The sequence below is a fragment of the Motacilla alba genome, chromosome 4, assembly GCF_015832195.1.
Source record: "Motacilla alba alba isolate MOTALB_02 chromosome 4, Motacilla_alba_V1.0_pri, whole genome shotgun sequence".
Taxonomy (NCBI): Eukaryota; Metazoa; Chordata; class Aves; order Passeriformes; family Motacillidae; genus Motacilla; species Motacilla alba.
In genome coordinates, this window is record NC_052019.1 from 23,672,269 (window position 1) to 23,696,675 (window position 24,407).

The following is a 24,407-nucleotide window of genomic DNA, read 5'->3' on the forward strand; positions in this document are numbered from 1 at the left end:
TATTGATAATTTCCACTTTCACAAGCAGGTTAAAAAGAGTTAAGAATCAGCAACTGGGCATACTAGTTAAGTGTAATGTTTCTTCTTAATATGGAAAATGCATAAAAAGGGTCTTTGAAGAGCCTGATCAAATGGATCACGTCATCACAGCTGATAGTTTCCTTCAGAGGTGACTCTTTTGGTCTATTTTTATAATAGATTTATTACTTCTGTAGAACACACCTGAAACTTGACAGCAATTATGTTACTGTGAAAAATGTAAAGAAAATAAGTAAAGCAACTATGAAAACTAAAAGCTTCATTATAATTAATGAATGCTGTATTAACTCAAATTACAGCTTTAAAGAAATGCCACTGTGTCAGCTGGGAAGAAATTTTGCTTTTAACCTTCATAATTTGTGTGCTTCAATATTCCAACATTAAATGAATGCTGTGAGACTAATTATGGGGATTCCTGTAATCCACACACATTTATAAGCCCTCTTAAGTCAATTGTACCTAAATTGTATTTAATTCTTGTTGCCCATAAAATGCTATAGTTCAGGATTACCCAATTAATGTAAGATGGCACTGTTAATATACTTGAAATAACTGAAGTACACAATAAAAACCCAACCACACCCTCCTGGAGACTCATTCACTTTGACAGCTGCACCTCTTTATCAAAACACATAAATCTGGTAGCCCAATTAGTGAACTCTTTGTGTAGCCCTCAGGTTTGACAGGAACTTGCAGTGAGCTAGAGAAACTCAGGTCTGATGCTCAGTGAGACGCAAAGCCACATGCCACACTTGTGGGCAAGTGCTGCTAAGTTCTCACTTCTGGGCCTTTGATATCTGAAAACTATTTTAAGGACTACCCTTGCCTCCTTTCACATATTTATTACAGCATCTTGGGAGACAGCTTGAGAGCATCTTTGAAGTTTTTCCTCAGGTATTTGTTTTTAATTTTTTTTGTGAGTTTGATAAATATATGGAAGATTGAATTTAGTGAAGACTGTGCTGAGGTTATCATTAGATAATCTGTATGATCTAGAGTCACACCACCCCCCAGTGGGGTTAGCATCACTGGCAGCTCATCCTGTGTGGCTGTTTGCTACTTGTTTGCCTTGCTATCAGCTGCTGGCAAAGACAGCTACGGACAAACCCAAAACGCTGCAAAGGAAGCCAAAATGTGAGGGAAGAGATGGGCTTTGTCTGTCTGAAGGGCCACTCCTTCCCCAAACACCTCAACACTTCACTCACTCCCCCGTAGCTGTAAATTCAAGCTCTCACCCCTAAGAGAAAGACTCTTCAGCTATAGTATACCCCTGTTAAATTTGGGGCTTTCTCTTTGCACTTCATTATCTCCTCACATCACTGCAAACAGGTCAGGGTCAGTTCCTGCCCCTCCATTCATGACACAGGCAGCCTCTTTAGTTTTTGCCCAGTACATGATCCCCTGGGAAGCCAGTAATATGTCTGAAGTGCTCAGCCAAGGAAGAACACTGCTATGGATTACAATCCATCCAGTCCAGCTCCTTGTCCTCTTCCAACACTGTGAAGGAGCTGGGGAAAGGAAGAAGAGCAGAAGGGCATGGAAAGCTCTTTGGAGGTAATATACTCTTACGCTGAAGTAGTGGTGACCACTCTGTCCCAGGGGGAGCTGGCAGCAGTACTCCCTTGGCTTGCTCCACTACATCAGCACAAAGGATCATGTGATCCTCACGCTGGTACTTTTTTTTTTTCAGCAGCTAGCTTCACATCCCTTTTATATAAAGTATTTTCCTACCTTCGATTTCTGAAACCTATTTTTCTCCTATTAAAAAACCCCTTTAGTGAAGCAATGGCCATTCTTACTGATGCCACTGCAAAGGATAAGCTGCAGGTACTGTAGGTCCTGCCAGGCCTGGCTTATGCAGTGCAAGCCCATAATGGCACTGGGTTAGGCTCCAGGCTTGCTCGTGTGCATTAAGGACAGATGCTCATGAGTGGCTTTGCAAAGCAGCAAGCTATCCTAGAAGCTATTCTGTGTTTATATATATAGCACTGATGAAAATAGGGTGCAGAAAGGCCCAACATCTAGATCTCATGAGAGCTCACGTTGCTATTAACTGAGGAGAGGGTAATAAATTTTGCGTAACTCCTCAGCCTCAATTTTATAACGCTTCTCTCCTGTTCCCCCTGAAATGTAGGATATTTTTCCTCATTCTTCTCCAAGGCATGATATAGTGTTATACTACTCTGTTAAACAACTACTGATTCCTGCTACAGATACACTTTCATTGCTTCCTCAGAGAGTAAAGCACTCCTGGGCAAAACATTCTCGCTAAATATATGATGTGGTTTGGTGTGTCCAGCAGTCATTAAATTGAAACAAACATAAAACCTCCCAGAAATGAAATAAGCAGAGTCTGAAGGAAGAACCAAAAATACAAACACATCTCTGCTTCTATTTGTACATGATAAAATTGATGAATAAAAGATTAATATCTGTGTGTTTAATTGAATAAAAAATTCTGTCACACTGTGACAAGCTATTCCTTGTGAGACATTACAAACAGCCTCAGTTTTTACAGTACTTGAAAATTTTAGCTAAGCAAAAGAGCATTATAAAAAAGGAAAATGAATCCTTGGAACACACTTGAATGATAACAGCTAGTGATAAATATCAATATGTATATATCAATTTGCACAGGATAAAACTGAATGGAGGAGCAAAGTGATACACACCCTGAACTGCTGCATGCCACGCGCAGCCACTCTCAGTCACGTAGCTACAGCTGTCACCAGGTAACCCTAGCCTAAATTCTACCCACAAATATGGTGTTTCTGAAGAAAGAGGAGAGAAAAACTACCCAAAGCAAGGCAAGCACACCTGCTGCTGATGGAGGGAGTTAGGTGCTGCTCAGTAAAGTAATTCTAGATTGTACTAATGATGTGTTTCCTCCATTTAGGGGACTACTGTACTTAAGAATGACAGTTTTTAACCTGTTTTTACTACTAAATGCCTACTGATATATTTGCCTACATGTTTGTAATGAATTATCAAGCATAAAGAGATGTAGCTTGTTTTCACCGTACCCTACCTCGGTTGGATGGTCTGCTGGCTGTGGCACCATAAGCTGGTTGTGATGCTGAAGTACAGTCTTCAAATAATCTAAAACCGTCTGGCAGGGCACTGCATGAAACAAATTGCAATTACTGTACATTAGCTATAAAGCACAAAATAGAACAACAGTATTAAATCAAGCAGTGTTCCTTAGTATCTCTCTTCTATGTCTGTGAGATTTATTTCAAATACGAAATACTTCTCTTTTTGATTTGTGAAGATATTTCATTTAATAAATGTACAAGTATTGTATTGCCTATACTGAGATCTCTAAAATTACTTTTATTTTTCTACCCACTAGTTTTCAAAGGGTTTTTTCTCAAGTTTGAAATTATAATTACTACAAATACAAATTAGGTCAGCAGTAATGATACTAAGAAAAAAAAATCTGTAAATACTGTAAAAATCCCAAACCATACAAGGGAGGAAATATTTATTGGACCTAAATAATGCATTGATTAACATGTAAATATGCTTAAATGTTTTTGAAACTACAGTCTGATTAAATACACTAAAGAGATTCAATGACTCGTATACTCCAATTTCTACTCCCTCCCTCCTCCCAAATTTATTATAAAACTAGGTGTTAGGCAAATTGCTTTATTTCTCTTTGCCCTCATCCTCCCCCCTTTCCATTCCCATCACTCTTATCCATTTCAGTAGTGGTACCAACATCCTATTCCCTTCTGTTGAGGTGATAGGTTAATTAGGGATGATTCAATTATGGGTCTCTCTTAAGCAGATGCTGCCACATCCCTGATTAACTCTGGAGTATTTTTGAAATACAGCTCTTTTCTCCTGAGCCTGAAACACCATAGGAGAATTAAATAGATATTAATCCAACATCACCACTGACTTGTGCAAGACTAAATAAGCACAGTTTTTAAGGTACCTTATGACTTTCACATTTTGAATGGGTTGTTTTTGTAAAGTATTCAGATTTAATCATAGCTTCAACTCAAAACCCAGAAGAAATATTTACATTCCCTTTTTTTATTACTATTTCTTGGCATTTTATTATTTCTTACACCTGAAAAAATGTGGTGTTTTGGGCTTTATCTTAAGCTGGCAATCTGAAAGCAAGCACTGAAATATCTGAGAATGTCTGAAGGTAGGATTTATGGGTATTTTGCCCTCTTTCCTTGGCATTCTCACCACACAGCTTACTATGCCCCTGTCTAGGCAGACAGGGTGCAGAACAAAATTACTCTGTACAAAACAGACCCTTTACTGTGGGATAAGAGGAGTTCCATCCAGCAGTCTGCATACAGAAGCCATGTAAAGTGCCTGATATGATGAATAAATTTCTATGTTATTGCACCCCATGTTGACTTCTCTGTAAAGACAACCCATCAGTGTATTTACTCCTGCTTCTGTTTTTTCACACAGTAAGTAATCTCACTGCAGGCTATCCAAGGATGTGTTTACCAATGTTCTTCCAAGGGGATGGGGCTCAATCGAGAAGACAACAGGAAATTACTTAACCTGTTGTGTCCCCAGCAGATGAAGTGCAGCTCTACTTGAACTCTACGCTGCTGATAAAATGCCTTCTCATTACCACTGAGAAACATGAAAGTACTAAAAGCTGGCCGAAGCTTATAAAAACCTCTATCCTCATAAAAGCAGCAATGTTTTGAGCACAACGTTGTTTGATTTTTTAAATCATTGTAGTGACTGGAGGATGCTGATCACTTTTGACTTTAAAGCCATGACACAGCACAGTTTGCTGTTGGTACAAATAACCTCAGCCTTTCAAACACCAGGTGCTACTTGCAAATCCAGACTTCTTGGGCTGCAATATTAACTGAAGCCTAGAAGAAACTACAAAGAGGGCAGCATGGGGTGGAGAGTCAAAGCTTTGGTTTTGCTGCTGCATCCCTTCTATGGCTCTGCACATACTCCCTTTGCTGAGAACGGTTTCCTCCAAACCCTTCAGGAAATGTAACTTTGTAAGAGCCTGGGGGTCCCAGCTGGGAAGATGGATAATCACTTAAGTCTACTAGTTTATTTATTCTGTTTATCTTTGATGGGGTCTCTACAAGGTTAACAAGATCACAGCCCCATGGGCTGATACTCTGCATGCTTATGCAGGTATCCACTATCAGGACATCACCAACAGGGATTTGTTCTTACTGTAAGTAGTGGGAGAGATACCAACACTGAGATAACACTTGTTATGATTTAGTATAAAGCCTGTGGGGAGGCAGTAATTTCCCTGCCCATTAGGGAAGAAGTTTCCCCAGCCTTTACTTTCTGAAAGTGCCAGCGTCTCAGAATGGACACTGGAGATGACAAAGTAGTCTGGTCTGCAGAGAATGAAAGGGCAAGGTCTTTGCAGGAGCTAAAGGGCAAGGAGGAGGAGGGCCTCCAGGGCATCTGGTGTGCCAGGGAAGGCTGGTCTGGCTAAGATGTTAGCCAGGACACATGCAGGAGGTGGCAGCTGTTTGCTGCCATCGATCCAAGTTGAAGACGTTGTTATTCTAGGTATCTGTGTGTTGTAACAAGTGCTTATTCAGCACAGCTTGTCACAGCTTTCTCTGCAGAGAATTCTAATTTCTAATGAATAGCTGGACAGTGACTGTGGTAGTCACACCCTGTGCCAACGACAAAATCCAGGCTATGATCTCTCAGCCTGAGCTGCCACACAGCACAGCAACTCCTTGGACTAAATCCTCCTTGCAACAGACAGCATCAGGGGGTAAAACACCATAGAACTCAAGTAGTCACCTCCCAGTGATGCAGTTTCTACCACAGGAACAGGAACAGGAACAGGAACATAAACCTTATTTCAAGTCTGCATATTGTTTTCCTTCAAACAGGGGTTTACAAAATTTTTTGGAAAAGAAATGGAAAATGCCTGTTACTTGTCACCACCACAATGGTGATAAATATCTCCATTTGTTCTTTGCTAAGCCCAACACTGACCCTCCAGAGGTGCTGGGCTCCTGCTAAAAGCAGAGTCCCTACACCTCCTAACAAGTGTGTACAACTGATGGCCGTGGGTCTTTTGACCATGCTGTACCTCAATACCCAGGCAGAAAGTCACTGTGACTTCCCAAAGCCTTTCTCAGTGCACTGAAGGCCCTCAGTGCCTTTCTCAGTGCATTTGCCAGGAGCTGAAACCAAGCAGAGCCATGTTCTCTGTGCCCCAATACACAGAGATGGGCCAGGTCTGTCACCTCGCATCTTCCTCTCTCACAGCTCTGCACCTCTTGCAAGCTGTAAGCAATGACTGTGTGCTCATGGATTAAAGTATTAAAAACATGGGCTGTGAACAGTTTCACAAAACACATCCCTCCAGAAATTCAGCTGCACCATGGCAGTTTTCCCAAATTTGCCGAATACAAATATATTTGTATTTTTAAACTGTGTTTTGTAATTTTAATGTTATGTAACACCCTGAAAATCTGCAATACTCATCAACCAAACTTTTCATCTCATCAAAACCATAATTTGGCAAGATGTAGCCTGGTATTAATGCCATTATTCTGGTTTAGCACTCTATTAATTGAAGCTGGCATCAGCTGGGCAATTAGTTTGTCTGGGCTCAATATCAGGCCAACAAAATCACCATCATCCAGGACACCTCACATCCTTTAAAAAAAAAAATCAGATACTATTTCCATCCTTCAGTCTTTTGAAGTACCCAAAATATTACAAAGCAGAAAGAAAAATCATGGTCAGAATTGTCTTTTTCATGTTGGGTTTAGTTCCTGAAGTGAGTCGTCCAAACCTCATGGTTTTGAAAACATCACGCTTTGGTAGCAGCTGCCTTGTGCCTTTACCAACTTATTGCCTTTGGTAATAAGCTGATGTGCACTTAGGGAGGAAAAGCTGCAGTGTGCAAGCAGCTACTGCTCTTCAGTGTCCCAGCACTGGGAGGCAGCTGGGACAGGCAGCTGAGGCTGCAGTCCCACATGAAGCTGCTGATGAACGTATGATAACACCCAGAGTTACAATGGAAATGGAAAATATTTCCACCTGCTTACCATCACCATTATATTGGTGTGACTGCATCATGCTACCCTTCACAAGTACCAGAACAGAAATACTCAATGAACAGTTCCATATTATTGATAAAATCTATTTCTGTCTGATAATGGTCCAACACTGTTCTTAAGAAGTCATATTTTTCCTTTATTTTGCCAGGGAAAGGAGCCTCTCTAGACAATGCTCCACATTTAATTTTAATCATAAATTTACCACTGATGCTTTTTATGCATCACCATTAACTTCCCCTCAAATCTATTTGTTATGTTTCTAACTCTTCCTTTACTTTCCCTCTAAACTGGTTGGTTTTGTAACCAACATTATACTTTTCCTCCTAGATAGTCTTTTGGGGCCTTCAGTGACATGTTTTTAATGTTTCCCAATTATCACCCACTCTATTTTTTTTTCTTTTTAAACCTTTGCCTCTGATAATTGTTTCCAAATTTTTATGAAGGGCCAAGAACATCCCTACTATTGGTTTGAGCTGGGTTTTTGCTCATTATAAATGTTAGCGGGACACAGTCACTTACACTGGTATCTGTCAAAACGAGAACTCTCATTTATCCTCCCAAAAATGCAGCCTCCTGTGTAAAACATTCCAGGGCTGTTTATATTGCCAAAGCACAGCACTGTGAAGAGATGCTTGGGCTTGCTGTAAATACAGCACATCTCCAAGGTAAATAAAGAGTATCTCCAACCTCTCCTGCAGCATCAGACAGTCCCAGTGAGAAGGGATGGCTCACCCCAGTTTGGCTGAGTGTGTCTCTGCAGTGGCCTCAGCCCCATAAACAGGCAGTAAGAAATCTGGTTATTCTGTAATTAAGAAGATTTTGTGCTCTGTAGCTGACGCTGTATTTTCAAAGCACCGAGTATTCCTCTTGATGTTCTGCAGAAGATGAATCCCTTAGCACTCGAGACCATTTACCTCTGACTCACCAGAGGGGAGGAGAATTGGGAAGGGTGTACATCTACTCCACCCTGCTCAGGCCAGCAGCTGTTAGCTAAGACTGGCTCAGCACTGCACTGTCCTCCTTCACTTGACCTTGAGCAACGCTTCTCTCCGAGTTCATTGCAGGCCATTTCTAAATTGATGCTCGACTGTCAAAAAGATGTAACAAATGATAGGGAACATGCTGACGAACCACAGGGCTGTGTGAATGTCTTATAACATTAATGGAGATGCCTCTGCTGCCTGAGATTTGGACAAGTGTGCACGGCTTGGATTATTTTAGCTCATACGGTCATTTATTTCAATAGTCAGCTGAAAGCCAGCAAAAGCTGCATGGATGGTCCACGAAGACGAGTTTGTTTGCAGTGTGATGGGCTGGAAAAAACAGCAAGGGGCAAGGAGAGACAGGGGAGGAACTGATCTCAGTGCTCAAGAGCCTGCAAATTTGGATATTTGTGACTGGATGGTAAAATAAAACCAGCACCCATTTGTAGTGAAAGCATACAGCAGAAATCAAAAGAATTGACACAATGTGTAGGAGGGTGTTAAAGATTTCCTAAACTGACCTACATGCCAGCTGAAAACAGAGAAGGGAGAAAAATTCAAGCAAATATCCCATTACTTTAAAAATCCCTCTCAGCTGTGTTTTCCAGGCAAATAATTTAGTTTCTATAAATCTGCATCTGAAAAGCCATTGTACTTTTAATTTTCTTTTGCAATAGATTTCTTCCAGAAAAAAGAATGTTCCCCTCCCATATGCCCCTGGGATATACACCTCTGCATAAACAACAGATTAAAAGAGATAAAACAAGGCAGCTGCGCATCTCATTTAAGCGATGCTGCCACATGCTCCTGTGGCTTTTATTTTTGTCTGTGCTCTCTCACTTTCCATCTACTTATTAGAAGGAGCCTCTCTTCTTCTTGTGATCCCGTTCAGCAGTGAAGTCTTCCCTTTGGAAGGGACATCCTCTGCAAACCCCTTTACTACACATTTCTACTGCTGGTAACTAACAGGGAAACCAGGAAGTCCCCTGTGAGAAGGGACAGCAGTTTGTGTCACTAAAAACCAAATGTTTACCTGCAAAGGCCAAACCAAAGTTGAGACCTGGGAGCTCATCTTTGACAGGCTGAACTGCAGCTCACCACAAAACTCTCACCAGCTCTGGTTTCCCAAGTTGGCTGAGAAACCTGACCTCCCAAATTCTTGTGGGTTTGTATCCAGAAACACAGAGAAAACAGATAAAGCAAGCCCTGGTCTGCTGCAATTACATGTTTCAGTAAGTTTTTGTACTCAGGTTGGTTTAGCAAAGTAAGCTGTCACCCCCAGCAGCAAGCAAAGCTGTGCTACAAATTCAAAGGGGTTCTTGTGCCAAACACTGGGTGACCGTGCTCGAGGCTCTCTTCTCACAGTAACTTCACACTTTGAAGCTGAAGAGCAGAACGAGGCCACAGATCAGACCAAAACATCCAGAACATCAAGGGAAACCAAAGAAGTGGTTAAATGTGAACATCAAGAAAAAGAACAAAAAAAAGGACATGAAAAAGTGTTCATCATAACCCTTGATGGCTGCTTTATCTATACTGTGGCTGTGGTAGGCTCTTTGGAAATATGAGGCTCTGAAAGTATAAAGGAGACAGGATTTGTAGGGAAAAGTAGTATCTTTTATTATATCATCCAATAGTCAGGAAGAAGAGTCAACCCTTGGGCATACAAAACCTCCTGGAAAACTTGTCTGACTTTTCAATTACATTGATATCAACTCTACCTGCAAATCCCACTTTGTTTTGGCTACTTCCAGCCACCATGAATGCAGCCTCTACAGGCGACCAGGACTCAACATTTGAGGGGGTTTTCCTTCCCCATCCCTCTGCTATTGGCTGGAGTATTTTTTGCTGCTGGGCTAACAAAGTAAGAATAATCATTGTATTTGTCACACACTGCTTCATATACTTACTAAATTATACCTTTTCACTACTTTCAGATTGGTTTATCCAAAACCACATGGCAAAGCTGGGAGCACCAGGAGACAAACCCTAACTCATGATTATAGACCTTTGCTTTAATCACCTGAACATATTTTCTCCTTTTCAGACAAAAAAAGTGTGAGAAAATCATGCTGATAATAATGAAGAACTGATAATATCCTCATGGTTAAAAGCCACATCTTGTATGCAGCTCCACAAATATGTCTTTAGATTCACTACTGGGAAAGTATCACAGCCACTGAAATTTCTATACAGAGGAAAGAAACCAAGAGACACTTTTCTTCTCACATGGATGGATTACTTTGTTTTGTTCTCAATGATCTCAAAACCTTAAAGAACCAATGATGAGTTTGCCAAACTCCTTCCAGGAATTACGTAAACTTCCATTATTTTTCAGAAGAAGACACAATAACACACTGAATGAAAATGCTTCTCTTCTGTTCAGTTGAATTGAAAACTGAAAATGCTTGGTTAATATTTTGCCCTAAAAAAGAATAGATATTGGGAAAACTGGACAAGTTGAAAGAAGTTGCACTGCTTTAAACCCCAAGCACTGAAATACAAATTTTTCTTCATTTATTCTACAGCTAGAACAATTAAGTTTTCACACAAATTTAAGTATTGTTTCAGTCAAATCAAATGGGGGTTTTTTTTTGAGAAAAAAAAATAAATCTATCCATCCAGCAACCAAAATATATGGGATTTTTATCCATGTAATTGTTTCTGTTCAGTGGTGATCTGCCAAAGAGTGACGTTAGGCTACAGGCAAAAAGACCCTACAGAACCTGAAGGGCTCTACAGCAACAGGGCAGAGTCCTGAAAACTGAAAAATCTTATTTTCTGTGTCCAAAAGCTACAGGAAAATATGTCTTCTGTAATATTTGTTAAAAAAAGAAAAAAGTGTCACTGCCTTTACATCTGCAGAGAAAACACTCTTTTTCGTGGTAGTCTCTTTGTGAGCCTTGCTTTGCAAAGCTTGAGGCAGAGATGTATAGTGGCAACTATTTTTAGATCGCAAACTCTCATGGATTTTAAAAGGGCTTTTGCATATGGAAAGTAAAAAAAAGAAATGCAAAGTATTTCAGGAGAAGGATAGAATGATTCATATTATACAGCAGAAGAGAGGGGTTGGTGCTTTTATATTCTGCTGGCAGAGTTGCCAGTGGGAGCCTCAGTGACTGAGGGGAGGCCATGGTGCATACTGCCATCGCCCCACAGGGTCCCCTGCCAGCCTCATCCAGCAGCTCTGGACTAGCTCCCCAGGGATGGGAAGAGAAACCACCACGTTAAAAAATCCTGCCCTTTCAGTGGCTCGATGGAGACAGTATGGCAACCTTCACACTCATCTAGCTGCCCCCTTGGTTGCCTCTCCACCACGCCCTGTGCCTTCCCTGGTCCATCGAATGGGCTGCACGAGGCGGATGAACGCGCAGGGAAGAAAGTTTGTGCTCTGAGATGACTTTGATCTGATAGATGGTGGCAGACAACACTGACACACACTCTGCAGAGGGTTTTCTGTCTCCCTCCTGAGGCACACAACATCTTGATGGGACCAAAAAAAAAAAAAAAAAAAAAAAAAAAAAGGCACAGAGAGCAAGCTCCTGTTTACATACAGAGCTGAGCATCGCAGAAAATTTTTGATTAACTTTGCTCAGTGGTGGCTGTGTGACTGCCTGAGGATTTCTGTTCTACCATGTAGCAAAATCTGAGGGACCTTCTGTGGCTCTTAACACTTCTGGAAACACATGGGTCACTTCAGATCTGTTCGGATATGTCACCAGAAAGCAGCCGATGTATCTGATGATGATTTTATGTTGGCAGATGAAGTCCTGCCTCCTTGCACATCTTTTATGTTTGTCTGCTTCCTTTGATACTCTGTAAACAAGGAGTTTCATGACTCCTGGGGGGTGTGAAAGGACTATGATTATGCATATTTATCACTTTTAAAGGGAGATGAAGGGTAGGTGTGGTGACCCAGGTAAATACTTGCTGCTTAACCCAGCAATAATCCTAGCAAAATACAGGCAATCACAACAGGATTCAAATGACAAAGAAGTAAAGAATATGAATATAATTAATTCCAGTCAAAATGGTCTTATGGAAAGTAGATCTTGCCAGACTAACCTGATTGTCATTCTTTGATAAGTGATTTGCCTGAAAAAGCTGGGCTGAACAATGTAAGATACCTGGACTCCTGAAGGGCACATAACTTACTACTATGAGTTAGTTGACTGCAAAAGTAGCAACACCCAACACCAGCAGACCAAACCATATGTATATTAGGAACCTGCTATTGGCATCTCAAATATTGGTCATTGCAGGAATCATCATTAATAGACATGTTTCTAGAAAGGCCCAAAAAGGACTAACAACACCTTCAAAACTATTCAACATTCCTAACCAGTATCACAAAGTTAATTTAAAAACAATTAGAAAAATTCTGGATGACACAGAAATTGACAAATCAGCAAACAGTGGGCAAGTGGGACAGTCAGAGCGATCTGGAACACTTAGTACATAAACACAGACAAACACAAAGTGTGTACTTTTAGGAAGAAATATGCACAGAATGAGAAGCTCAGCTGCACAACCCACCAGGGAAACCATGGGTGCAAGTGAAGAGTCTATTCACCTTTGATCAGGCTCATAGGAACATATTGCATGCATTTCCAGAGCCCAGATTTTAAAGAAATTAACAGAAGGGGAGGAAAAAAATTGCAAAGAAGGATTCAAGTAATTTGAGGAGTTTCAAACAGTACTGTTTGCTTTGTTTATTTAAAATGGAAATTAAGTCAGCTTTCAGTCTGTAAGTACCTTCAATCAGAAGAAGTACCAAGACCTATAGAAGAGCACTTCATTTAGTGGAGCAAAGCATAAAAGTCAATGGCTAAAAGCTGATTTCAGGCAGTCAGGCAGGGAACAAGGCACATATTTTCACCAGTGTAATTAAGCACTGCAACCAAATGTCAGGTAAGGGATACAGCCACTGCTCACCAGAGATGAAGGCCTTCTTGGATACTACTTGAGTCAAATACAAGTTATGCATTACTGAAAGTCAAATAAATTACTGTGTTCAGTACAGGTGACTGAATGAAAGCTGTAAGTCAGGTTACAGACCCTACAGGATTATTTCTGGTCTTACACCTGAAGGTAGGACTCCACAGGAGCTGAAGTCCACACAATTCCCTTTGTCATGCAGTACCAGATGATGTACTAACCCCTGCTGAAACCAGTAAGAGTGCATGAGTTATGGTAACTCTATATTTTTGGGAGAGGTGAGGGAGTTACTCTAAATTTTGGGGTTTTTTTGCACTGAACAATGCTGCTTATGGGATTTGCCAGCATCCCTATGGACCAATGCACAAAAGAAAAACATGATCTGATATAAATAACACACAGTACATCACTGATACCTGGGGAGAAGAATTATGAAGACTACTGCTTGCATTTTGCTCAGATTTTGCAACTGCCTCTGCATGTTGGGGCAGTAGTCGGTGTCTGCCTTCTTCCTTTCTGCATAGCTAGCATCTTTGAAGTATTTTCTCTCTTGCAGCTCATGCTAGAGACAAGCTTTTCTGCTTCTTTCTTCAGAGATCAGTTCAATTAACTTTTTATGGATCTACCCTAAGTGCCTCAAATTCAGGTAAAAAAGGTGCAGTTCCCTAGTGTTCATACATGTCAAAAGCATGCTGTATGCTTCTTTTTTTGATAAATTTCAATTTGCTTTTAGTATTACTACTTGGGGTGTATTTATGCCTGCGCTGAAAGTTTAGAAAATACAGGTCCAAGATGTTCTTATCCCATACCACTCTTCAAGTATCTTGGCTCACCTGAACAGTGAGAGGTCCTAGGCTTAGGACCTTTTCACAGAAGGGGTTTCTATTTGATTTCTTTCTCTCTCCCAGTGGCTTCTAGGTATTGCTGAACTGGAAAAGTTGTTTTCAGGTTTTTTGTTTTTTGGTTTGGTTTTTTTTTTTTCAGGTTTATTTGAAGATGAATGGGAGGAGAAATAGTAATGCTTCTCACTAAGCTAGCAGCAATTTAAGAGAAACTGTGAAAAGTAAAGCCAAAATTATTTCAGGTAAAACTATGGATATAACTTTGAATAGTTTCCTTAAGTAATCAAAAATAGGAGCCCCAAAAGGGAATTAGGTTTATAAGTTGCGATGTCAATTAAAGAACGAGACAGATAAAGAATTATGAAAGCATATGTTTGAAATTACTATGACAAACCACCTCTGATATTTGGAATTTGGGATTACAAGTACATCCCCACCTGAACACACCTTACTAGAGCAGGACTCAATATTCATAGAGATGAGTATCAGCAGGTAATTTTCCACTGGGCACAGCTATAGGAATTTTGGTTGGAGACAAATTCCAGTGTTTGATTATTATGACTGGAACCTTTAAAAATTACTAGAACTTGAAATAAACCATTACCCACATTATTTTTACCACTCAACGGCAACATTACATGGCAGGAGATTATTTACCTGGAATGCTCTCCAACTTTCTACGAAGCTCTTCATTTTCTTGTTGCAATGAAATTACCTCCTGCTCTAGCTCTTGACACCGAGGGCAGTAACCTTCCTCCTCTTCCTCCTCTTCCTCCTCTGGAAGTGTAGAAGATGATGGATGACCATGAGATTCCGATGTTGCCGGAGACGTCCATCCACCTAAAGTGTGTACTGGAGAGGCTGAAAGTGGATCCACATCTGCCAAATGGCTAAACTCATTTATTGATGAGGTGTTCTGAGAAGGGAAGCTCCCAGAAAGCAAATAGTTCTGAAGGGAATCAGTAAAAACCCTCAGAAAGGCTGAGGTTTGTTGTTTCTTTTGCATATACTGCATCTCTATGTCTAAAATGTCTGACGTCTGACTATGGACCATTTTCCCGAGCTGACATTGCTCTTGTCTTTCACTATAATTTGGGTTTTCCTGCTTTATACAAGAAATCATGGACTGAGAGTGATTGTTGTCCAGCAGTTTTCCACCACAATTTAAGAGACTTAGAACCCGGCTGCATTGTTGAGCAAAGGCATCCAGAATCATTCGACTCTCTGCAACAAAAGAAAAGATGAATCACAGAAACCTAATGCAAGAGGTTATGCCAGGCAGTAGCAGCTAGATGAATGTACACAACTGTTTACAGTAGCATGCATTTTATTTCTGAACATATTAAAATGATGGCTTCTGCTTTAATACTTCTGCAACACTGTGATTTAAAACAATCCTGACTATGTTTCTATTCTGAGAGTGCCCTTGTGCCCTTGCTGTTAATCAGAAATGCATTGTAATGATAGACACTGCTTACTGACATCTTCTTTCAGAGGGATTAAGTCAGGAAAATGGGGAAGAAAATAGAAATTACATCCAATTTGCTGCAAGTTCATGTAAGTGCTGCCCTGAAAGCCTATTTCAAGCAGTTGGAGGACATTAACTGTACATATTTGTAGGACTTTGCACCATACCTTTGTCCTCTGCCCAGTTCCTCTCCAACAAGGCTTCCAAGCTTTGTTATTTCTCCTTTCTGTCTTTGATGCACTTGTTTGACATTGGGCACAGGACACTCCACACACCTGATCCTAAATTCAATGGACTTTGCTTCTGTTCCTTTTGCTCTAGATTCCAGATATGCCCAGGAACCACCCAGAGTGATAAGCACAAACCCCTCTTCTTAAATCAGGCAAAGGCATCATACAGGTTTGCAGGCAGGCCAGTATGGCACAGTGGAGAGTGGAGTTCTTCAAGATGCTCAGCATCCAATCAGAAAACTCTGCACAGGATTGTGCAGCAGTTTCTGGAGACAGCTCAGCTCTGGAATTAGGATAGGGATGCCGTGCTGCACCTCGTCAGCTTTGCCTCTCATGACAGGAGGTGTCATGTCTCAGGGAGCAATAGCAGCTACAAGCTAAACCTACAGAGCAGGATGGCTCATTTCTGCAATGACTACATGTATAGCTCAAGCTGCTTTAATACTTCCTGGACCCAGATAGAAAATTACCAAGATATTTATGATATGACCTGTTGGACCCCCCAGTAAAAATAGTGCCTTTTAAATATTCTTTTACCTTATTCAAAGCTAAGTTCCTTTAGGTATCTAAACAGATGTAACTAACATTTTGCAAAAGAAAAAAAAGACTGGTAGGTTAAAGCACTGCCAATTTTGGAGAGCACTTCTCAGTCAGGCTTGACTTTTAGAAAGTGACAAACGCATTTACTTTTGAAAAGGCAACCTGCTACAGATACATGAGACTAAGCACCCCAGACCTTCATTTACTGTAACTTCATCAGTAGCCTCATCACACTCATAATACATAAAGAACACAAATGTTCAGAATTCAGGCCTTTAAGGGCTGGCACTTTTCACAGCACTTCTTCAAGATCCACCACTGTCTGGTGGAAAATCTACTTTACACTGAGGTGAGTACAGCTGACCTGAAGAATATTTGAAACAACACTAATTTGCATTTGTACCATCCTCCAGATCTCTGCAAAGAGGGCAGGGCTGAAGCAGCATACAAACACTTTCAGTCTCAAATGCAGCCAGAGGAGACCAAAAACCTGAGGATGTGATCTCCTGAGGACTTAACTGAAAAAAACAGGAACCTGAGGCGGGCAGAGCCAGCCCAGCCCAGTGCTGGGTCCTGAGGCTGCCTGGGGCCAAGCAGGGATTGACCAGGGGCTCCAAGGGAAGGACTGGAGTGGCCTTAAGACCACTGCAAGCATCCTCACCATCAGCCTCCTGTGTTTATGAGCCATATCACACTCCTGGAGACAGGTTCAGACTAACGACGGCAGATTTCTACAACACATCTTTGATCCAAAGCTTTATGCAATGCCCTCTGTCCACACTACAACTCCTAAGGGCAGAAATGCACAGGCACTGCAGCCCCCTTTGCAGGTGGGTGCCAGTGAGGTGCCAGGTCCATCACCCACTGCCTCTCCTTCTTTTTCTACACTAACCCAAGGCCAGCTGTCTTTAACCCTTACAATCAATGCAACTGCAAAACAACCCAGGAGATGTAATATGAATGAAAAGAACAGAATCCTGGTGACATGGCAGCTTTCCAGCTGAGACCTGATAAACCAAAAGGAAATCAGGAAATTCAAGCATCACTAACAACCCCAAGATATGCTTTTTCTGTTTTACTTCTTTCCACATTTCCCCTTTAAAATTATTACAGGATGATATTGACTGTAACTTTGCAATCCTACTAAAGAATGGTTTTTTTCATTCATTTTAATCCTATAATCTGATTCCAGACCTGAAGTCATCTATACTGTTTGTATTTTAATCACTATTGTCTCTGTTCACAAAACAGTTACGTATTCTTTGCATATCCTTGTTGCATGGGGACAAGATATGAATGAAACAACTGAAAAGGGATTAGACTCTTATAAGAGATGTTATTCCAATATTATGGTTTATTTTAAAACCAGCAAAAAGTAACCTGACATTCAAATTACTAGTTTTGAAGAATACCAAAATACACATTAACATCGGTAAAGATTAAATTAATTATTTGTTTTGTTTTAAAATTTAATGCATTAGGCATATTCACTGTGATAATGGTTTAAAATGTAACTGGAATTTTATACAGAAATGACATTATTGATTTAATCTTCAGTATCAGATCTATTACAAAGACACAATAACAGCAATTACTGGTTTTTTTCTTGACTTCAACCCATACTCAAAGACATAAAAATGAGCCATGACAAAGCAGGGCTCATTTGAAAGGCTAACCCAGAGATGCACAAATGCTTTTCTTCTGGGTACTGCTGGACAGCAATAGTGAGGGATGCCCTCAGCACATATTCTGGAAATACCTGTCTGTGCTGAAGTAGGTTCTACTTTAAAGCGACTTCTACACCAGTAATGGTGCACACCCCCACAGTCTGAACAACCCTAAATGAGAATGATAACTGCAGTTATTTCTTATAATGGAGAAAAAAAAATGTTGCCCATTTAGCTTATATTGTAGAAATTGGGATTTCAGCTTTTACAGACTGTCTATAATTAGAAATGCAAGCACTGTGCAATGTCTAATCACTTAAGAAATGACAAAAAGTTGCTTTTATGTGATTACTACTGAATAAACACCAATCTATGATTCTTAATTGATTTAACATAATGTATGTATTTTTTATGAAAGTAGGATTCCAGTGAAATCACTGCACTGGACCAAAACAGTGAAAGCAGTTTATTAAAGTCTTATTGTGATATTCCTTTTCCTTATTACCTTGCTCACCAACCATGTAATTCTAATGTCTGAGACCCCAGAGTCTTTAGTCTTACAGAACCTCTATCGACTTTAACTAGACGTTTGCCTGGAGGTGGACTTGCTGCCTAAGACCCATAAAGTGCTAAGAGAACAGGATTAAATTGCTAAAAGCATAAGTATTCCTAACTAGATTGTTTGAGACTGCAAGCAGCCACAAGATACTATCACATGGCAAATCAGGTACCAACTCCCAGACACAGCATTCATCTTTACAGCATTTTCTCATTGACTCTGGGACTAGGGGAGGTTCTTAGCTATTCAACTGCCAGACTGAAAACAGGGTTGAGTAAGAGTGAATGTCTGAACATCAGTCTGATAACTTATACTAACTAATGCATCAGAAAAGATGTCTGGAAAATCTGGCAGGTATAACTTCAGCTTTTTCCACACTTTAAGATCTTTTCAACACTTAGATCAGACAGCTTTATTAATAAGCATTAAGCATTGTGTTGGGTCTCAGTGGCTCTGGATTCAGGTTGTATCTTTTCCAAAGTTTCCTTTGTATTCTTGGGCAGCTGGTTTAAAAGTCATCTTTATAAGTATTGAGTGGGTCTGAATACCATACATTCTCCCCTGCAGGGAATGTATTCATTGGGATTTAATTTTCAGTGAGATTGTGACGTTCAGGTTCCTTAGCAATTCCAATCGTCTCACTCTTCACCTTGCAGTGACTCAGCCCTCTCACCTGATTATTTGTATTTCTTTATTTGTTTATTACAATATTTTTATTAATTGAGATCCTGGGGCAGCAGTCTTGTACCCCTCAAACTGGCCTTTATCCAAGCATAGAGACTTGGTCATTGTATTTTCAGATATGACCACTGCTGTAAATATCATGCTTAGGTCACAAAATTGAGAGCATTTGACACCTCCTATGACCATGCAATGTTTTCTTGGGCATTTTGCATACAGATCATCGAGACAGTCCAGTGAGTAAAGGCTACAGGAATCTGGCCATTTCAGTATTATCTGAGAGATCTGCTTCCAGATGAGGGCTCACGATTTCTAAGGTAAGGTCAAAACACTGATCTTCATCTTTGCTGTTCACAGAACAAACTGTTTTTCTGTCTGGGCATAACAGAGCTTTATTAAATGGTCATTTTAAATATGCCATGTTTTTGGCATGGCTAACAGGTGTTACCAGCTCTGCTCTTCTTCCTTTGCTTTCCATGAAAGCCCACCCTAAATTTTAAGCTGCACTGTAAGGTGTACATCATGCTTTCCGACGGAAAAGGACTTTCTTTGGTGGATTATGGTACTGTTCAATGCACATACTACCAAAGACAGACAGATTTCATGCCAGGAAAATAAACTGGATAGATTAATAAAAAATTTATATTTTACAGAAGAAAATGTATCTGCTGGTGCTTTGAATGAATCCATCCGTGTGGCTCACAGCAGCAACAGCAGTCACAGTAACCTCTAGAGGAGAGAGAGGGATTGTGTGGCAGTACAGCTTCCCATTTCTCACTGTAAGATGACATTTCTCATGCAGGATCTTTCCCTGCATGAGGGGATCTCAAGCCAATTTTTTTTCACCATGGCACTGGGTGGAGAATTCCTGTTTTTCTTCCTTTCCCTAGCCCCTCTTCCTGCAAGTCTGCTGGAGTCTGGAGGTGAGAGTGGTCTCTTAGAGAGCAACCGAGGGAAAACCTGGTTACCCTTGGGAAGAGTTCTAACAATTAGAAAAAGCTGCAAAAATATGGAAGCATCTTTAGTTGGGACTGTGTTTGAGGTGGCCACTTTCAAGAGCAAACTTGGAGCTGTGAATCCCAAGGGGCCAGAAATGTCATGCCTGAAGTTTCAGAATCAACTGCATGAAGTGTTTAAGTTGCTGGCATAGAGTTAGGCATCCCAGGAGTGGTGTTTTAGTAGCTATTTGCTCACTGTTGCCTGCACAAGTGAAAAGGTATCAGCGAAAAGAGGAGTATCTCTGAACTTAGGAAATGCATATCCCTACAAAACTGACCTACAGCACTTCATCCCTTTATTCAAGTAAGCACCTGTCAAGTGCTGAGGATAAACCAAGAGGGAAAACTGTACACATCATGGATGGTGACTGCCTTGTGGAGAATGCACATGCAGCTGGACACCTGCTAAGGGGATGATCTGTCCCTTCCTACAACACCCATCAGTTGAGATGAACCTCTGGCTAAGAGGTGTTCTGGGCTTGTTCCTCATGCTGCTGTGGGGAGCCCAGAGACTCCAAAGGTGCTGGCCAAAGTACAGGGCGACTGTGTATGCAGAACATGTAAATGCTCTCACTTTCCAGGGGCAAAACCCCAACTCTGCTTCCCCAGAGGCAGCCTGTGCTATTAAACTGGCTCACACAATTAGTTAAGAAGCTTTCAAGCCTCTGGACAATGGGAACTCTTCACATACATACAGCACTGGGGTCCCAACTAGCTTCCTGCTCATCTCAGCAGTGCTACAGCTCCCAAGATTAAGCTGCATGGTGTTACTCCACCACCAAGCAGGAAGGATGGGCACATAGCTCAGCAAAGCATCCCTACCTATGGCATTAAAATACCCAGGAGATCTAAGCCTTGCCTATTGCTTTATAGAATCACAGAATGTTTTGGCTTGGAAGGGACCTCAAAGTTCATCTAGTTCCACACTCCTCGCTGTGGGCAGAGATACCTTCCACTAGACCAGGTTACCCAAAGACCCATCCAACCTGGCCTTAAGCACTGCCAGGGATGGGTCATCCACAGCTTCTCCGGGCAACCTGTTCCAGTGCCTCATCAGCCTCACAGTAAAAATTTTTTCCACATATATAACCTAAATTTCCCATCTTTCAATTTGAACCCATTACTCCTTGTCCTGTTGCTTCAGTTCCTCTGAAGAGTCCCTCTACAGCTTCCTTGAGGGGCCCTCTAGGATATTGGAAGGTTGCTATGATCTCTCCAAGCAGCCTTCTCTTATCCAGGCTGAACAGCCCCCACTTTCTCAGCCCGTCTTCATAGGGACGTGCTCCAGTCCCCTTTCCAACTTTGTGGGCCACCTCTGGTAACAACCTGTGCAAAATACTACTTGTACACAGGGTAGCAAGTTTGCGGTTTGTTTTCTTCTGTTTCTCTTGTCACTTACCTGAGCAAAGGGTGAATTGGGACCCATGCAGGAACCTAAAGCAAAGCCTGAAAGTGCAGTTGAAGGAACAGGGACTTTAAAGAACTTTGGTGCCCGCATGGCAGTTCCTTCACTGTCTTTAGCACAGAACTAAATCAAAGACAAGCTCTGAAGCCTGCTCTAGTGCCTGGTTAGCACAATGTACTCAGGAAAAAGAAAGTCCAAACTTCTGCTCATCGAAGCCCAGAGGGCTTTGCTGTGAATATGGCCTCATATATCATCTACCAGACAGATGAATGTTTTCCATGGCGTAATCTGCTTCTGTAAAGAAATGTAGGTGTCACATTTATCATCAGTGTTTTGATTGTGGGCCACAAAGAATACTTAAATACCACCATTTGGGCTTTTCATATAAGAAGCAATTTCATGAAGAAAGATGACCTTCTGCCACGGATCACAGAACTATGCCCTAGAGATGTGAATTCTCCAGCTAATCTATTCAAGTGTTAAACTTTTTTGGTAAAGTACTTGAATTATTTGCAACAAGACAGGCTAAATTCATCCACTACAAGGCTACTTCTAAGCAAAAACAGGCACTAAAACATAGCCATATATCCTATTAACTAGAGTATCTCCCTGTTTAGTAAGGAAATGTCATCACATTTGTTACAAAGGCAAACAGCAACATACCAAAACAGGATCCAATTTTTCTAAATAAATAAATCAATGATGTGTCAAAAATTAACAGATGAGTTAATATACCCGATGTTATCAAAACCAGATGGTGCTTCATAATATTCATCCTGTTCAGTCAAACCCTGAATATATTCTGGACCATCAGTATATAAAATAGGATGCTGCTATTTGTGATGGCAAACAAAAGCAATCATGCCTGCCAAGCACATACTATAACAGGCAGCATTTCAGCTCTGCTAGACAGAAAGTAATTAGAATGCTTTTAATGTCCAAAAGAATGATGCTGATAGGCTGCCACAGATGTGTAGATTTATGAATATTTATATGGTGGTTTATAGCTGACACTTTTATCAGTTGAAGAAGATAAAATATCTGCCTGACTCAAAAGCTTGACAGTCAGGTTAATAAAATCTCATTAAAGAGAATGACCTATGCAATTATATAGGATTTATTGTAATTCATTTTTGATTGTACTCTGCTTAAAGATGCAATTTCCCATTTCCTGATGCCAAATTTAGGTTGCATATCAAGATCTACGTGGTTTTTTAACTCCAAGCCATCACTAGAGGAAAGATATGCGTTCAGCATCTCGGTATCTTACACCTTTAAAGGAAAAAAAAACAATTTGATCTCCTGTTTGTCACTGCATCTTATGAAAACGGTGCAGGCAAGCAGCCGATCTATTTTCTTTCTGTTAAAATCACCACCTCTCTATCAGCAGCCTCTCCATTACCAGCAGCTCCTCCGGTAGCCGGCCCCAGCCTGCCGCCCTCCCCGGCGGAGCGGAGCGGAGCGGGGCTGAGCGGAGCGGCCGGCCCGGGGCTCCCCCCGTCCGCCCCCGCCCCGCCGGCGGCAGCAGCGGCAGCAGCAGCAGCAGCTCGCTCCCGCAGGTGCGCACCGCCCGGCGGCGCCTGCCCCGCCAAGTCCTGCGCGGCTGCCGGCACAGCCCCCGCCGCCGCCGCGACCCCCTGCCCACCGCCCCGGGACGACGCCGGCCGGGCAGCGACCCCGCCCGCCGCGGGAACTTCAGCGATGCCCGACCGCCGGACAGACGCGGCCGCCCGCCCCGTGCCCGCCCGCATCCAGCCCCGAGCGGGAGCTCCCCGCGGGCGTCGCGCCCTTCGCCGGCCGCCCGGGAGAGGGGCGCGCGTATCGGCGGCGGAGCCCGCAGCCCCCATCCCGCTCCCGCCGCTGCAAAGTGCCCCGCGAAGTTGCGCGGAGGAGAGAGAGGAGTTGCGGGTACCTGCGCTCAGCTCCGCGCCGCCGCCCCCCGCCACCGCCGGGCAGGGGCCGTAGCGGCCCGAGGAGCTCGGGGCCGGCGGCGGCGGGCGGGGGTGGCCCTGGGCAGCGCCGGGGGCAGCGCCGGGGCGGGCGGGCCCGTTGGGGAAGGGGCCGTGCGGCGCGTAGGGCAGCGGCTCGGCGGCGTGCGGGAAGGGCTGCCCCGCTGCGCGCCCGCGGGGCACCTCCACCATGGTGGGTCTCTCATAGCGCTTGGCCAGCGCCGCCCGCTTCCCGGGAAAGGTCTTCAGGACGCTGTAGGGACCCCGCTGCTTGTAGATTTTGGGGGTGCTGGGCCCCTCCTCCGCTGGCTGCATCTCCTCCTCCATCCTCCGCCGCCTCCCCCGGCGCGGCGCGGCCCCGCTCCGGGGCTGTGTCTGCCGCCGCCGCGGCTCGTCTCTGTGGCACGGCGGAGCCCCGGCGCGGCGGGGCGCCGGCCTGATTGACAGGCGGCCGCGCCAATGCCTGGAGGGAGACGGGCGGCGACCGGCAAGTGTTTAGGGTAATCTCTGCTAATGGCAGCGGGGCGGGGAGGCGGGCGCTGGCGGGGCCGCCACCGCCCCCGGCACCCCCCCGCGGGGGCAGGTGAGCGGCCGGGCGGGGGACGGGCGGCTCCGGGCCCCTCCGCCTCCGCCCGGCCCCGCCCGGCCCGAGGGGGCCGCGGGCTACGAGAGCGGCCCGCCCCGCCGAGTGACGGCCGCCGCGAAAACTTTGTGTCCCCTCGGCCGGGCGCGGAGCCCCGCCGCCCGCCGGGCATCCCTCCCTCCCTCGCTCCCTCCCTCCCCTCCTCTCCCCGCACGGAGCGAGCCGCGGGCCCGCCTCCCCGGTTATTAGGGGTGAAATAAATAGTGCCATAAATAAAAGTATTTGGGAGTCCAGGACCTGTCAGAGTTGATTAGGGCACAGAGGACATTTTCTTTCTCATTATGCAAAAGCATTTCATGGCGAAATAAAAGAGGTTTCGCTGTAACTCATGCATGTCAGATTTCCAGGAATCCGGGAGATTAATCGCGTTTAACATTATTTGCAACGCCCCCCGCCCGCTTTTTGCAAACTGT

General features: G+C 43.0%; 1 protein-coding gene across 3 annotated transcripts in view; it reads right to left on the reverse strand.

Moving 5' to 3' along the window:
- Window positions 1–23,842, reverse strand: part of BEND4 (BEN domain containing 4) — a 31,254-nt gene extending 7,412 nt beyond the window's left edge. For all 3 annotated transcript variants that reach the window (XM_038134441.1, XM_038134440.1, XM_038134442.1), the window contains exons 1-3: window positions 23,315–23,842; window positions 14,512–15,078; window positions 3,068–3,159 (exon numbers count right to left, since the gene is read on the reverse strand). In XM_038134441.1, coding sequence (XP_037990369.1) covers window positions 3,068–3,159; window positions 14,512–15,078; window positions 23,315–23,678 — 1,023 coding nt within the window. In that variant the 5' untranslated portion in view covers window positions 23,679–23,842. The remainder of the gene's footprint in view (window positions 1–3,067; window positions 3,160–14,511; window positions 15,079–23,314) is intronic.
- Between the last annotated feature and the right edge of the window lie 565 nt (window positions 23,843–24,407).